Source organism: Cucurbita pepo, chromosome 5, assembly GCF_057944985.1.
Source record: "Cucurbita pepo subsp. pepo isolate OVF chromosome 5, ASM5794498v1, whole genome shotgun sequence".
Taxonomy (NCBI): domain Eukaryota; kingdom Viridiplantae; phylum Streptophyta; class Magnoliopsida; order Cucurbitales; family Cucurbitaceae; genus Cucurbita; species Cucurbita pepo.
In genome coordinates, this window is record NC_141802.1 from 14,042,999 (window position 1) to 14,059,731 (window position 16,733).

The 16,733-nt window shown below is 36.6% G+C and overlaps 3 protein-coding genes and 1 pseudogene across 8 annotated transcripts; 2 read left to right on the forward strand and 2 right to left on the reverse strand.

The window, feature by feature from the left end:
• Positions 1-398: 398 nt before the first annotated feature.
• LOC111794517 (U-box domain-containing protein 13-like) lies at positions 399-3,355 on the reverse strand (annotated as a pseudogene). The gene is made up of 3 exons (XR_015421040.1): positions 3,216-3,355; positions 2,474-2,590; positions 399-2,218 (listed from the first exon to the last, which is right to left on the reverse strand). The product of XR_015421040.1 is annotated as a U-box domain-containing protein 13-like (transcript).
• A 683-nt stretch (positions 3,356-4,038) lies between these two features.
• On the forward strand, positions 4,039-7,053 carry LOC111794460 (uncharacterized). Of its 5 annotated transcripts, none has more exons than XR_015421163.1 (12): positions 4,039-4,257; positions 4,338-4,472; positions 4,869-4,935; positions 5,116-5,212; positions 5,284-5,334; positions 5,653-5,749; positions 5,918-6,001; positions 6,066-6,112; positions 6,225-6,290; positions 6,466-6,478; positions 6,595-6,646; positions 6,738-6,811. XR_015421163.1 is itself a non-coding variant. In XM_023676490.2 (12 exons), exons 1-12 carry the CDS (start codon positions 4,098-4,100, stop codon positions 6,824-6,826), a joined length of 1,005 nt encoding a protein of 334 aa, XP_023532258.1. In that variant the 5' UTR covers positions 4,040-4,097; the 3' UTR covers positions 6,827-7,053. The 5 variants fall into 5 exon arrangements, 3 of the variants coding, with proteins under 3 accessions (XP_023532258.1, XP_023532259.1, XP_086980256.1); XR_015421164.1 differs by having other exon boundaries at positions 6,072-6,112; XM_023676490.2 differs by having other exon boundaries at positions 4,040-4,257; positions 6,419-6,478; positions 6,738-7,053.
• Positions 7,054-7,100: 47 nt separating this feature from the next.
• On the forward strand, positions 7,101-12,113 carry LOC111794447 (putative E3 ubiquitin-protein ligase XBAT31). Its single transcript, XM_023676471.2, has 9 exons — positions 7,101-7,195; positions 9,146-9,513; positions 9,673-9,732; positions 9,834-9,905; positions 9,980-10,101; positions 10,176-10,316; positions 10,399-10,506; positions 10,726-10,954; positions 11,396-12,113. Exons 2-9 carry the CDS (start codon positions 9,334-9,336, stop codon positions 11,807-11,809), a joined length of 1,326 nt encoding a protein of 441 aa, XP_023532239.1. The 5' UTR covers positions 7,101-7,195; positions 9,146-9,333; the 3' UTR covers positions 11,810-12,113.
• A 1,050-nt stretch (positions 12,114-13,163) lies between these two features.
• Positions 13,164-15,200, reverse strand: LOC111794496 (uncharacterized). The gene is made up of 3 exons (XM_023676536.2): positions 14,889-15,200; positions 14,636-14,785; positions 13,164-13,716 (listed from the first exon to the last, which is right to left on the reverse strand). The coding sequence occupies exons 1-3, from the start codon at positions 14,898-14,900 to the stop codon at positions 13,252-13,254; spliced, it is 627 nt and encodes a 208-aa protein (XP_023532304.1). The 5' UTR covers positions 14,901-15,200; the 3' UTR covers positions 13,164-13,251.
• Positions 15,201-16,733: the final 1,533 nt, after the last annotated feature.

The following is a 16,733-nucleotide window of genomic DNA, read 5'->3' on the forward strand; positions in this document are numbered from 1 at the left end:
ATATATATATCAAAGTTAATTTTGTGCTTTGATATATATATTTAAATATAAAAATAAAAAGTAAGGTAGGATGAGGATTTGGGAGAAGTTGGAGACGAAAATATAATATTATCCCTAGTCCCATTTAATCTAACAGACAAAAAAAATCTCCTTATTTCGTCCCTGTCCCTCATTGAAGATTTTTCACCCTATTTAAAGTGAATCTATGCAAGATTTTGATTCAATAAGATAAATGAACAACTCTATAAATAAGTGTAAGAATATAGAAAACAAAAGTGTAGGACGAAATTAAGGATACTTGGTTAAAAAAAAAAAAAAAAAAACACAAACAAAAGTAGGAGTGATAGGAATGAGTATAGAAGACAGCCTCTCCCTAGGTTTGATATTAGTGGTTAGTTATTACATTATATATTCTAATGTGTGTATGTATATATGTATATATATATGTATGTATATACTCTAATGAATGCATGGTGATATATACATAAATAAAAGAGTAAGGTTTTTGATATGGGGGTATTGGGAGGGAATTGGAAGTGGTGTTCCAAAGGAAGGGAATAAAGTGGGAAAGTAAAAGAAAGTAAAGAGAAGGGAGGGTGGCAGAGTATAGAAGAGAAGAGAGTGTGTGTATAGAAATGGGTGACAGCCAAAACTAAGGAAAGCAAGCAGACTCAAACTGCACACACCACCCCCCAATCAACCCCAATTATGGCACAGAATTTTATGTGCTTTTCTCCACTTTCAAACTGTCCATGAACAACTAGACTACCTTTTCTTCCATCCATGTGTATAATGACAGAAAGAAACTAACCAGGGAAAGAAAAAAACCTCGAGCATAAATAATATTCCTTACTTGTAAATCCATGATCATCATCTTAATTAGACAATGTGGACTCCTTCTCAACAATCTTCAACATGATAGAGCCTCCTTTAAGACTTATGACGCCCTCAAACAACCGAGGATTGACTTTTTTCTCTAGAGTCCTCAAACAAAATACACCATTTGTTCGACGATTGAGTCACTTTTGACTAAACCTTTGAGGCTAGCAACTTCTTTGTTCGATACTTGAAGATTCGATTAGAATGGTTAAATTAAGTGCATGGCTCTGATACCATGTTATGGACCACAGACCTCCACAATAGTATGCTATTGTCAATTTTGACTATACGCTCTCATGGGTTTGGTTTTTGTTTTTCCAAAAGGTCTCACACCAATGTATATGTATTCCTTAGTTATAAACTCATGATCATCCTCTTAATGAGCTAATGTGGGACTCCATCCCAATAATCCTCGACAAACTTCCGACGTTGCCAATTGTGGAAGGTGGTGGCAGCAACTGTGACTTGGCCTCTTTCTACTGCTCTGTAAACCTGTTTATTTGGTCGAGCAATTGTGCTGCTTTCCGCTTACCCCTGTCTGTGACATATTATGCCAAATCTACTTGCAAACTAGTCACTCCGGGCTTCTTTGCTTCCACGAGATGTCGCTGTCTCCTGCACAAAGATTCACCAAAACTGCAGCTGCATTCTCCCTGTTCCTAGGGGATCCTGTTGCAATGAAATCGACTAATGGTATGATATTGTCCACTTTGAGTGTAAGCTCTCATGGCTTTGCTTTGGGCTTCCCCAAAAGGCCTCATACCAATCGAGATAGTATTCCCCACTCATAAACCCATGATCTTCACTAAATTAACCAATGCGGGACACACTCCCAATAATCCTCAACAGCGGAATGTCTCCCGATGCACCAATCGTTGTTTTATATTCGTCGACAACAGAAAGGCTGAAAAGAGTGGCTGCAGCATTTTCACGTGCTTCCATACTCCCCGACTTCAGCTCATGGACTGTGCCAGGTGCTGCCCTACAGGACATGATACTTCTCTTATTATTGTCACAGCCTGTTCTTGAGTGAGGAGGTTCGTTGTCGAAAGGAGACCAACAAGGGGAGGGATTGCACCAGCTTCAGCAAAGGCCACATGATTTCTTCAATAGAATTGACATTTTCTCAAATTTCTCCCCTGTATCTCCATTGCTAGCTGAAACCATTTCATGTAAAGCAAGAGACACTTGAGTACGATCAGCTATATCCATTACCTCCACCTTCTCACCCAATCCCTTTGCTGTTGTTATAGAGAGAGTGGAGGTTAACATACAGCAGGGCATCTTGTGCATCAATCCTTCCTTTACCTCTTTTGAATTGAGAGTGAACAAGCTCAACCTGGACTCAGAAAGACTTAGATATGCAAACAGCGGTATGAAACATTAATAGCTTATTCAAACCTCATAATACTTTAAACTATCAGGTCTCTTGATAGAAAGTCCGAAGCTATACCCTAATTCTTTAGCTTCTACTTCCATGGCACAGAATTCAATCGATAAAGATTCTAAGTTATAATCTTTCAACAGTCGAGAGCAGCTAGAAAACCATTTCAAAGATATTAAGAACAAAAAGCGCAATGATAAAATCCTTTACCTGCTCCTTAACTTCATCAGATATATCAAGATCTTCATGTGAAATTTCATTCAGAGCTTTCTCTAGTCTTGCTGTCATCCTGTGAAATTGATTCAAATTTTGCTCTTTCTCCAAGGCCTGAATTTCGAATCAAAAAATAGATTAGAACAAAAAAAATATATAGAGCATAAAAGGAGAAATAATCTGATCGGCTGCCGAGATTTGTCTCACATACATTTTCCCAATCTTCAGCAAAATCATGATGATCAATTGAGAATAAAGGCAGAAATTTAGACAGAACCTAATTCATATCATCACACACAAAACCAAATTCCAAGTTTAGACTACATACGAGTAAAATCTAGAGAAATCGTGAATCACATTGTAATCAGCATCATACGTAAATATACAAGGTGCAAGTACGAGATAACAGCTGCAATGCGAACGTCGTCTAATCGAATTGAAGGCATCAGCAAAGTGTGGTTGAACCGGAAGATGTCCATCGAAACATTGTTTATAGCCTAAGCATATAAAGCAAAATGTTTTGTTCGGATACAAATGGAAGCGAAAGTAGGCTCTGAAAATCACAATAGCAGATAATCTGCGATCATCTTTTTTCATTTTCCACTCAGCCAAATAGACATCCGAAACAATTAAAGATTCAACACTGAATCGGAACGAAATTCATCCATTCACAACATTGCAAGGCAGAACAGACCGCGCTAATTAAACAGATCGCACACAAACAATGGAGTAAACGCACCAGACAATTGCTCCCCTCGCTCCCAAGTCTAAGCAACTCCTTGGGCGAATCCAGAGCTTCCTTCAACGACGCCAGAGCTCTCACGGTATCATTCGGCAGCGCCTGATTCATATCCCACATTGAAAATTGTTATAAAACAAAAAAAATTATTTGCCATTTTAAACGGAGAATTTATAGATTAATTTATTGTCTTCTTTATCCCTCTTACATTAACTTAATTCCAACCGTACCCTTTATTTAAAACTAAGTTTTTTTTTTTAATGAAAAATTAAAATTAAAATTTCCTTGCTTTTATATAATAAATAAAAGTTCATATTATAAGTATTATTTTTAATTTATTTCATTATTTTGAAATTTATAACCATAGACTTAATAATATAACTTACACTTTATTTATTTCATTAATTAAACAATGCTATGTTTTAACTTTAGCTTTGGTGGATTTTTTTGGCTATTTTTTTTTTTACCAATTTACCCTTCTATTTAAGTTTCTCACATCACATTCATGATTTTATTTTAATTTATTTGGTTCCCTAGTTAATTATGTAATTAATTATATAACAATAATATAATTAAAAGAATAATTATATTATCTTCCCATTTATGTTAATTATTATCCAAAATTCCCATTTTTGAGTTTTTTCTTTTCTGATTTGTTTTTATTTATTTATTTAATTATTTTCTCAGCGTAGGGTGCAATTGGTAAATGTACCATGTTTTTGGGCGTCTACCTGCTTGGTTGAAGCTTAGTGGGCCAATGGGCCGATAATAATGGGCCATAATGCTATGTAAAGCCCAATTTGTCCTTCTTCTTCGGGCGGCATCGGCATCTTCTCTCAGCGAATCACAATCAAGTGCGAAGAATTTTTGTTTTGAAAACAAATGGTTGAATTACTTGATCGGAAGAAATCGGCGAATTGGCCGGAGCTGATCGGCCGTTGTGTAGTATCTTTCATACTTGTTTTACTAACTCAATTCAGTCAATTTCTAGTTCCTCAGTTCTTCTTCGATTTGCCCGTGTTCATTCAACTTCTACTTTCAGGTATTTCTCTATTTCTTGTGTTCTTCCTTGAAGCTGATTTGATTGTTGCCATTCACTGAGAGGTTGTCTTGATATTGCAGCTCTATTACTTCTAGCTGTTGTAGGGGCAGTAGGATGGTGCAGGCGGCTTCTTCGAGTTCGAGCGTCAGCTCCGGCGTTCGTTTTCTTCAGTCTACTTTTTGTTTGGGTGGTTTACATAGCTATTGTTCGACAAGGTTCTTTTCTCAAGCTTCTAATTGCTTCTTATGTTTCTACTTCAGAACTTGATTGATCTGAATGATGGAAGACGTAAAACTTTGGAATAACGTGATAGTTTACTAGTAAATTAGAGCTGAAATGTCATTTTAGGAGTAGAAGCTGCTCTTTAGATTCGAAGACTAACGAATAATTAGTGTTCAATTTATTTTTTCCTATTCGACTGGCGGGAATTTAGTTGGCTTCCCCACTTCCTAATTGCGTTTTCTTTCAATTGGATTTGAGGGATGAGAGTTCCTCAGTTCATCAAGAAATCTACCCTCCCGCCAATGTATTTGAATTTGCACGAAAAAAGAAACATAACAGAGCTATCTATTCTGCATAGTCTAAATAACAATATCTTGTGTGCTTTGCAGCTGCTACACATTTGATGGATCTTCTGTTTAATGGGCAGATAATCTTGCTCATTTTTGGCCTTTACAGGTCTGTTTCCCAACTTTTCTGTTGATTCTTCAGAATTCCTTTTCTCCATAACTAACGGAGGCAAGGTTTTGTAGTTGATTTTTTTCATATTTCACGGGAAATATCTTATGTTATTACCTCATGATGCCTGCTTGTCTGGTGTTCTATTTCTTGTTCTAACAGACAGGTTTATAATGGCAGGATGTTATCCAGTGATCCTGGTTTGGTATCATATAGTCCACCCCCTTCGGATTTAGTTGCCCAAAGTTCAAGTTCAGAAATTGACACTTACCATCAGGTTGAAATTTAATTGAGCTTATTATGTTACAGTGTCTTGAAATATCAACGATCTATCTATTATTCCTGCAGGAAACAGAGTTTCTAACGAGTAGTCCTTATCTCAGGCGTTCAACTGAAGCAGTAGATTCTCTCTCTCTCTCTCTCTCTCATGTTTAGGAAAATAACAAATATTTTGCCATCATTCAAAATTTCATATTTACCTGCCCATCTTGTTTCTGTTTTTGTGTTTGTTTTAAGTGATTCCTGATTAGAACTTTGCGACATTTATCCTGTTCTTAACCTTTAACTTGAATATTATCCTACGTTTCCTGCATCAAGGCCATGTTAAGTATAATGGGTATTGCTTAAGTTGTAGGTACTTTTGTTACCATGGAAGTTCTTGTTCTTTTCTTTCAGTAATTGACTGATATAACTTTTGGTTAATGTTCTTCTTCCAAGGATACTGAATTGGGTGATAGGGTGAGATGCTGTCAGATCTGCAAAGCATATGTTAAAGGCTTTGACCACCATTGTCCTGCATTTGGAAACTGTATTGGTAAATAGTACATGATGGCAATGATGAAGATTTTAGTTAAATCTTTTATAGGAAAACTGTTAATTAATTTATCTACTTAGGTTAGCATCGTCTCATTTTGTAATTTCAAGTCGATTAGAATCTTCACTTGGGCTGAAATGGCGTAACTTGCTTGTGATTGTAGTGCAGGGCATAAAAATTATCTCCTCTTCATTGTTCTACTAATTGGATTTCTCTGGACTGAAGCAACTTATTTGGTGTGTTTATCTCAATGTAAGTCTATCTTTAGCTGAACCCATCTTAAGTTTCATTGTACAGTACTTAACCGATTTTTCAGATGCAGCGCAGTCTGTGGTTCCTGATGGCGATGGAACTAGGCTAGAGGTGTGTCTCTGCATTCTTTTCCTTGGTCGCTGTAGTGACTTGTATTATCATGCATGTGAAGTGTTTAGAACCTGTGCCACTGCTGCTAACACCATTTGAACCAACTGTTCAGATTAGTCTCTCAAGGAAAGTGGCCAGCAGCACCATGCTATTCTCCATTCTACAATTAGTATGGCAGGTGTATTTCTTTCGCTTATTTGTATTCATATAGGAGGCTTAATTCCAGTTGACACAGGACATTAAGAATCCAAAACCTGTCAAGATTTTGTTTTACTTGAAATGTGATACATCTTTTACAACTTTTAGGTGGTGTTCTTACTGTGGCACATGTATTGTATCTGCTTCAATATCAGAACAGATGAATGGGTAAGTTCCTAACTGCTATGGGGCACTAAAATTTTTACGATCTCGTCTCGCTTTGTTAAAATTTTTCATTTTAGTGATTCGTTCAATTCACCTCATGACTCACCCCTCCATTTCAGATTCACTGGAAGAGGTACCCGGAATTTCAAATTTTTATCCAGTCTTCGCATGGTAAGAATACCTTGCAAAAATATTCTCTACGGCTTTAATCATGGGAATATATATATGTTTATACAACTAGTTGCAACTCGGTGGTCTGCAGGCGAAAAGTCCAGTGAAGTGAGGTTCAAAAACCCATATGACAAAGGAGTTTTACAGAATTTGAAGGAGTTTATGGCGTCAAAACGTTGAGACTAGTGTTTGATATTGACCTTGGCATTCATCGGCAATGAGTTTTTACTGGTTTCAGTAATTATCCATGCTCTTAACTTGTCTATTTTTTAACACAACAAATGTGGAGTGCATGAGTGAGCCTTTAACCTCTAAAAATATTATAGGTGCCTTTAATGACTATGCTCTAATGGACTCAAATCTTGTATATTCTTAAAATATATGTATAGGAAAGGAAATATTGATCATATTTTGCTCTGTACTTGCTCATAACCACTCTAATCAGTTCCAAACTTTGTAGTTTGATTAGCCTAGACCCAGCTTCGAAATCAGAGGAGCAACTTTCTATCTCACACTAACAAAGGAAATCAAATTGACTGAAGTATCCAGGTTAATTCATCTCTCTCCTTGTTTATTCTCTTATAGTTTTTGTTATTTGGTATCTATGTAAGGAGATGACCTGCATAAGAAAATGAAGAATATACGTTATCTTTTCATAATAGTTGGTCTGAGGAAGAGATTAGGGGAGTCATACAATATCTAAGGGCGGTGGAAATGGGCAATTAGGTTAGAGATTAGGGAGTGAGCTTGTAATAGCTCAAGCCCACCGCTAATAGATATTGTCCGCTTTGACCGGTTATGTATCGTCGTCAGTCTCACGATTTTAAAACGTGTCTACTAGGGAGAGGTTTCCACACCTTTATAAGAAATGTTTCGTTCCCCTATGCAACCGATGTGGGAGCTCACAATCTACTCCCATTTGGGAGCCCAACGTCCTCGCTAGCACATCGCCCAATATCTAGTTTTGATACCATCTGTAACAAACCAAGCCCACCACTAGTAGATATTGTCTGCTTTGACCTGTTATGTATCGCCGTCAGCCTCACGGTTTCAAACGCGTCTACTAGGGAGAGGTTTCCACACTCTTATAAGTAATGTTTCGTTCCCCTCTTCAACCGATGTGGAATCTCACAGAGCTAATTGTGTTAGAGAGTAATAACATGAGATTAACAAAATAATTCGGGGGCTAAGTATGCGATTACAAGGAGATCAGGAAAAGAAAAAGATCTAGAAGGAGACAAAAATGATGATAACATAATGTTATTTCTGAAGAACACAGTAAAAAGTTGGATACTTTAAGAGAGTAAAAAATTAAAAGAGACATTGTGTTTGCTTTACTTAGACCTCATTATCAAATGTTATTATCTCTCTTAATCAATGTTTCCTTTACTTAAACCTCATTATCAGGCTCTATAATCTCCTCCAATTTATAGCAGGAGGGAGAGAAGACTTTGGGTGTTGGAAGTAGGGAAGGGAATCAGAAAAATTAAATGCCATCATTAAAGACTTAAATTAAGATAAAAGACGAATTTTATAGGCTCTAGGCTTATATCCCTACTCCGCTATATTCATATATTTTGAGCTGTTGCTACTGTCGAACTGTTTGTGATTGGGAATTAAATGTAGTGTAGCTTCGCTCAACTTACTACTTGGTTGATTTGAATCTTTGAATCTTCAAGGAAAATGTATATGTTAATTATCGATGAGTTAAATTGTGAGATCCCACCTCGGTTGGAGAGAGCAACGAAACATTTTTTTATAAGGGTGTAGAAACCTCTCTCTAGTAGACATGTTTTAAAACTGTGAGGTTGACAGCGATACGTAACGTGTCAAAGTGTAGATAATATTTGTTAGTGGTGGGCTTGAGTTGTTACAAATGGTATCAAAGCTAGACACTGAGCGATGTGCCAGCGAGGACATTAAGTCCTTGAAGCGGATTGTGAGATACCACACCGGTTGGAGAGGAACAAATCATTCCTTATAAGAAAAGGGTGTGGAAACCTCTCTCTAACAGATGTGCTTTAAAACCATGAGGCTGACGACGATACGTGATGGGCCAAAGCGGACAATATCTGTTGACGATGGACTGAAGCTGTTACATAAACAAACTGTATTTGGTAGTTGTCAATTTGAGCGTATATCAAAGATATAAAATATTATTGAATTAAAATAAGGCACATTATTAGATCGAAAAATAAAATAATAAAAATATAGTCTTTAACTTACTAAAATTATTATTTAAATGAAATTAAAAAGAGCATCAAGTAATTTAATAAAACAAATTACTAAAATTAAAAAGAAAAGAAGTTTTCGAGAAATTAATTAATGAACATTTATTCCCTAAACAAATTAATTAATGAACATTAGTGTATGACTTGTTGGTCAATCGCGCAACATTAGGAATCTAACTGCCCGAAAAATATCCGATCTCTGCCCGCAGTCAGCATTACAACTTTCCGTACTGGCACGTTCAGCTTCTCTCTGTTTTCCCGATTTCAGGCTTCTCCATTTCCCCCTTTTGGGACCCGATTGTATATAGTGATGGACCTGATGGACCTCTTCGTATTCTGTGGCAGTGGCCTCAATTTCTGATCGAAGAGCGTCTTTAATGGAGGTCAGAGGCTGCGGCAGGGACCTCTGCTGAGTTGCTTCTGCTCTCTACTGAGCGATTTCAACAGAGGAAGAACATGGGTCAGGGGCTGAGTTGCAGTGCGAGTCATGAGAATGGATTGTTTAGTGCTGTCCAGTGCGGAGATTTGGAAATCGTTCAAGTTTTGCTGAAGAACGAACCGTCTCTGTTGCATAATACCACTCTCTATGATCGTCAATCTCCGCTTCATATTGCCGCTGCTAATGGCCAGATCGAGGTGTGTTCTTGTGTTTTGCTTGTTGTTTGATTTCGATTTCGTTTGATTTTGTTTCGTTTTGGTGCATATGTTGAGAGATTAGGGGTATTGAATGTGGTTGATTGAGCTGTTTCTGATGAGAACTCTGTTTTTTTGTGTGTTTTGTTTTATCATTATTAGATCCTCTCTTTGCTTTTGGAACGATTTTCCAATCCGGATTTGTTGAATCGTCACAAGCAGGTAGGGTTTCTTATTCTAATTTGAATTTTTCAGTTACTTTCAAATGATTTCTTCTCAGTTCTCAGTGGATTTTGATTCTTCAATGCGAACGTTTCTTTCAGACTCCGCTCATGTTGGCAGCAATGCATGGAAAGATCTCCTGTGTGAAGAAGCTCCTTGAAGTTGGAGCAAATGTATAAATTCCCATTTCTTTTGCTGTTTACAAAAGCTTGATTCGAAACACTAATTTGGATATGAATCTTCTCAGATTTTAAAGTTTGACTCCCTTCACGGGCGGACTTGCTTGCATTATGCTGCTCATTATGGCCATTTTGATTGCTTAGAAGCCATTCTTTCTGCTGCTCAATCAAGCCCTGTTTCTGCTTCCTGGTATTTGTTCATCTCTTTAACAAATACCCATTAGCTTTTCAGGTGAACTCATTGATTAACTTATTGTGAAATAGGGGATTTGTACGATTTGTGAATATTAGAGATGGTAAGGGAGCAACCCCTTTGCATTTGGCAGCTCGTCAAAGACGACCTGAATGCATTCATATTCTGTTGGATAATGGAGGTCTTGTTAGTGCTTCAACTGGTGGCTATGGGTATTTTTCTAAATCAAGTAGTTTTTTAGCTTCCTTTCGTGTAAAGATGGATTTGAAAAGAAAAAAAAAATTCTATGAACAGATGCCAAGGAAGCACACCCCTTCATTTAGCAGCTCGTGGAGGGTCCTTGGATTGCATCAGGGAGTTGTTGGCTTGGGGGGCCGATCGCCTTCAGAGAGATTCCACTGGGTATCACCAAAATACCAATTTACATCATAACCTTGTTTTAGCTGCACATAATCAACGAAACACCCTTTATAAGGGTGTCGAAACCTTTCTCTAGCAGACGCGTTTTAAAGCCATGAGGGAAAACCCAAAAGGAAAAGTCCAAATAGGACAATATCTGTTAGCGGTGGGCTTGGCCATTACAGATTAAGCTAATTAATGTGTCTTTCTCTCTGTTTACAGGAGAATTCCTTATGTAATTGCTATGAAGCACAGACATGGAACCTGTGCAGCCTTGCTGAATCCTTCATCCACTGAGCCACTTGTTTGGCCATCGCCCTTGAAGTTTATTAATGAGCTTCATCAAGAAGCAAAGGCTTTATTAGAACAGGCATTAATGGAGGCCAACAGGGAGAGGGAGAAGAGCATCTTGAAGGCAACTCCTGATACAGTGGTTGACAATTTGTCTGAGGTAATCAAGAATTCCTTAAACTTTTAGAGTAGATTTTAAACACGGCAGCCATCGAGCATTCGAAATGCCGTCGCTCGTGATCTCTCTGTTTGACTCGCACCATAAAGTTGAGTTTGAATCGAAAATTTTCGAGTAAATATCATGATTCAAAGTTTTTATAGTGATTGATTGTTATGGTTTTGAAGCTTTTGGAACTCCCCATCTACTTGTCACTATTAGTGGCATTGCTTTCCCAATTTGGCAGCATTCACTTTATTTCTGAAAGCATCTCTGATGTAATGTAGACTTCTCATTTGTTTCTTGGAGAGCTTTTTCAACTTAGACTCTTAGGAGACACGTGATGAATGGTCCCATTATCTGCACCTTCAATTATCAGTTCTCTTCACTTACTGAGCTTTTGAACAATTATTAGCATTGCTTTGCTTGCTATGCTTCTTGCAGATCAGTGATGGAGATACAGAGCTATGCACCATTTGCTTTGAACAAGCTCCCACAATTGAAGTTCAAAGCTGTGGCCATGTCATGTGTGCTCAATGCACCCTTTCCCTTTGCTGCCACAGCAAGCCAAATCCGACCACAGCCTGCGTAACGCCCCCAGTTTGCCCGTTTTGCCGAAGCAACATTATTCGTTTGGTCGTCGCCAAGACGAAAACAATGGAGGAAGTTGATGATCATGAAACTAATAGCTCATCCAAGCAGAGAAAGGGAAGGAAGGGTGTGAACTTGAGTGAGGGTGATAGTAGCAGCTTGAAAGGGTTGTCGTCGATGACTGCTTTCGGGAAGATGAACGGTGGCCGTGGCTCTGGACGGATAGCTGCCGCAGACGATGATCAATCAGTTGATAAGCTTGGTTAGTAGGTGAAAATGGCAAATCATACCATCTTTTTGATCAATCAAGCTCCCTTTTACCCTTTCTCGCATTGCATAAAGATCAAAGTATTCAATGACTTGAATTTGGTGTTGGGTCCCATCAATAAATAATATAAGAAGGAAAAAATAATAAATAAATAAATAAATAAATAAAGTCCATGTTTTCTTATAGAATTGGGGAAAAGGAGAGATATTAAGCAAAGAAGTTGGTGGTGAGTATTGTCTTTGTGGGTCAAGTTTTTGTAATTTGATTTCTTTATTTATTTTATTTATTTAAAAGAGTGAAAAATATCTAAATTCTTGAATGGATGGAAGGAGTGAAGGCACGTGGCTGTAGGGGGGGGGTCACGTGATGATGTCTCTCATTAAATAAATAATTAATTTGGGTAAGTTTTATTATATTTATGACGTCTGACTTGGACACGTGGAGTGACGTGGAGGAAAGGCTTGAGAACAAGACGTTCAACTCTGACTCTTATAATTTTTTTCCGCGATTTGTTTTTCAGAGCAATTACGAAAATTTTTCATTTACTATTAAAATAAAATATTATTATTATTATTATTTAAACTATATATCCATGAAAAACCGGATCGGTGATTGATTGGTTTATTTATTTATTGAATTATTAGCATATTAATTATACTAATAATTTGTCAATACATTAAAATATTTTAATATATATATATATATATATTTTTTTTTTTATTTAAAACTTTCAGAAACTATATTAGGTTTAGTAAGTGTAAAACGTGATTAGGACTTGACAACCAAAACATTTTTTTTTAATTTTTTTGTTTTTTTTAATATCATTTATTTAGTCCATTTTTAAAAGAAACAGTTGCTTAGACAACGTCACCTCCCAATTCTAATTCTAATAGCGTTTTCAACCAATAAAGGGTAAACCCTTAATTCAATTTTAAATTGACAAAAACCTAACCTAATTTGACAACATATATATATATATATATATATATATATATATATATATATATATATATATATATATATATATATATATATATTATTGCATTTTACTCTATGTTTAAGATATTCTTAGCTATCGAGAAACGTCCCTTCTTTCCGTATAAATGTCCAAGACCAAATGATCGAAGAACCCATCGAGGTTGAGGTATCAACTTATTTAATTTTGATTAAATTGAATTCAAATAAATAAAATTTTTATGAATTAAGTTAGTTTACATGTTATAAAATTAATTTGAGTTAATAATTTAATACATTTATCCATTGAATTATGCTTATGTTTGTATCTGGTGGTTAGACAGAGTGTACACAACGATTAGTAAGATAGAACGAACGCTTAACGAATTTCCCGAGAAATTGAAGAAAGAAAGAAAAGGTAACTCTAAATTGAGATAATTATTTGTTTCAAAAGGCAAGAAGAAATTCAATCAATATCAAAGCAAGTTCAGTGTCCACAAACGCAAGAACAAAGCAATGCAATTCCATGGTCATTTGGTGGTTCAGTTCCGCCATTTCTTCCAGTATGAGCATCTGAACCAAGGCTAGGTTGAGGAGGAGCCACACAGCCATTGATGAATAAGGAGTTTGGTTCTGGAGCAGACTGAGCTAACTCCATTTCATCTCCTCCATACATCATTACACTTTGATTTCTTCTGTTTTCGTCTGCTGCTCTTCTTTCTTCTTCTAAGAATTGGCCTAACGACGGGCCGTTGTAGACGCTATCTGCGTCGGTGTTGTCCCTCGAACACAACGAGAAAAGCCATGTTCTTGATCTGGTATTGCTCCTCTTGTTCTTTGTGCTCTCTGTTCTTCTTCCTCTGATTGATCTTCTTGAGAGCTCCAAAATGTTAGAAACTCCTATTAGACTCCCTAGTGTGATGCTTTTGTCATGGAAGAATGATCCCGTCGACTGCAACGTTAACAAATGGCACGATGATGTAAGATCGATAGTCACGAGTCATAACTGTGGCTATTGAAAATTGTTGACCTCTTTTCGACACTCAGAGTATGAAACCCGACATCGAAATGTCGAGTTAAGGACACAGAATGTTAGGAACTACGACTCTCCACAATGGTATGATATTGTCCAGTCACCCTGAGGCCTATAAAGCCCTCAAACAACCTCCCCTTAAATCAAGGCTAGACTCCTTCTCTGGAGCCGTTGAACAAAGTACACCCTTTGTTCGACAATTGAGTCACTTTTGACTACACTTTCAAGGCTCACAACCTCTTTGTTCAACATTGACACGACTAAGTTAAGACCATGACTCTGATACCATGTTAGGAACCACGACCCTCCACAATAGTATGGTATTGTCCAGTCACCCTAAGGCTTATGGAGCCCTCGAACAACCTCCCCTTAATGAGGCTCGACTCCTCCTCTAGAGCACTCGAACAAAGTACACTATTTTTTCGACACTTGAATCACTTTTGACTATACCTTCGAGACTCACAACCTCTTTCTTCGACATTTGAGAATTCTATTTATATGACTAAGTTAAGAACATGACTTTAATACCATGTTAGGAACCACGACCCTCAACAAATGATCAACCCCTTAATTAGCCGATCCCAACAATCCTCAATACCTCTACTAAACAACTTATAATCACTTAACTCAGCATTATGGCATCACAAAAACAGGACCAAATGAACTAAACAAGCAATCAAAAGATCAACAATCACTTATTTGCTACTTCATCCACATTACTTTCAAATACTTTCATGCATTAAGAGATATAAACACAAAGAACAAGACCAAACAGTAACATTCCCAGATCTGATAATCATCGTTCTGAAAACACAAGAACAGTAAGAAATACACTGACCTCAGTGTCCAAATCAGATGAAGAATCAGTGAATGAAATAGGAGAAGCCGTGATCAAAGTGTTGAAAGACAGTGATCCAAAATAGTCCCTGTTTCCAGGTACCCCAACTCTTAGATTCAAAGGCTGTAAACCAAGAGGCCATCCCTCTCCCTTCAATCAAATCAACAACAAATCATTCCAAAACTACAAAACCAATCCGATCAAACAAAACCCCAAAACAGAGAGATCCACATGAACAATCCAACCGAAATACCTGTTGAGCCATACTCGGACTTGATTTTTTGAAGAATCCGATATCATTTCAGACACAGAGGCCTTGTCATTTCCTTCCCTACTGATGAATTAGCGAAGAAATCAATATGAGATTTAGATGAACAACGACGAAATCGGGTTGGTTTCATGGATTTGGGGATTTTGGAGGCGGTTAGAGAAAGCGAGTTCAAATGGGTCAAAAAGGAAAGGAAAGGGCTTAGGATTATTACCCATTTGGAAGCATTTTTCTGTTGCTTTTCTTTTGATTCGCTTTCGCTTTCTTTTTCTTTTTCCTCGTCTCTTGGTTTTGTAGGAATCGTTTCTTTTGGCATAATATTATCGAAGAAAGCAAAGCCCCAATTTCAGAAACTGTCTCCCTGGATTTTACGGTTTTACCCCTCATGATTTGGTAGAAGGTGGAGGGAACAGGGGTAGATTAGGAAAGAGAATTTGGTGTCGCTTTACCCCATGATGATCGGGCAGATTAGAGAAGGGTACTCACTGTAATTGAGTTCACTTTTAAAACTTTTCATTTTATTAAATTCAACCCTAATCTTATGCAAATTATGAAATTAACCCCACCAATATTTTTTAATTATTTATATATATTTTTAAAATAAATTATGACATTTCAGACAAAAATAAAATAAATAAATAAATATATATATATATATATATATTTGCTTATATAAATTAGTAAGGTAAATATGAACCAATTTCATGTTACTGCAAATATAGTATTTAAATTTTAATTAATTTTTTTTTCTGAGAATAATAAGATCGTCTTTATCTTTTTGTAATAACTTTTTATTTAATTAACTGATGATTATCTGAAAATTAATTTAAATTGTACTGTGGGCTTTTACAAGATTTGCAAGGCCCAAGTTATATACTGGGCCAAGGTCCAATGGATCGAATGTCGGAGCCCATTAACAATTGAATTTTAAAATATTTGCTTATTAACAACTTTTTAAATTACAATCCACTAAATTTTCTTATTAACAATTGAATTTTAAAATATTTAAAATCAGTTTTTATAATATGAACATCACGTTTAGCAATATAAAACCATATATTAATTAATGTTTTAAAATTAATTTAAATCCGACAAAGATATGTTCTCCCCCATTATCATAAAACAATGAAAATTTAGAATATTTAATAGAAAAAAAAAAAAAAACTAATGGAATTGGAAATCCATGCAGTTTGCATTAAATATTAAAATTACAGGAACAACTACACGACAAATTCAAACGAAACGTCGTCGTTTCACCTTCTTAACAATCCTACTGCCATGAAGCTGGTTCGAAGGAAACAGTAGCTCCAAACCAACCTCCATTTCGCCGAAGAGACAATGATGCGACATAAAGATCGATCGGCCACCACCGGCCTTCCGTTTCATCGATGGCAACCTCCTCGGCTTTCTCGGCGGCGGAGGACACTCGAGAACCGCTGGAGGCTCCAAAGATCTTGGAGTCTTGACGAAATCATCCCGACAATCTTCTTCTTCTTCTTCCTCGTCCTCGTGTCGAAAACAAGAACTCTCCAACTTTAGCTCCAAAGTGGAGAGTAAAATCTCAAACTTGTCTTCCTTTTGGTGATGCTCCATTATGGGTCTAAGATAAAATTTTAAAAATCAGACTATTTTATGATAATGATATTGATTAGTGCTTAATTGGAGATTTATAGAGAGATGAAGGGTAGAAGGTTCGGAGGTTGAAATCACCCACCAAAATCATGGGAAGAATCCAAAGCAAAATACAACAAATTATAAACTAATCGACAACTTATTTAATTATTATTTCTTTTCTTGAAAATGATATCGAGCTACCTTTATGATATCTTT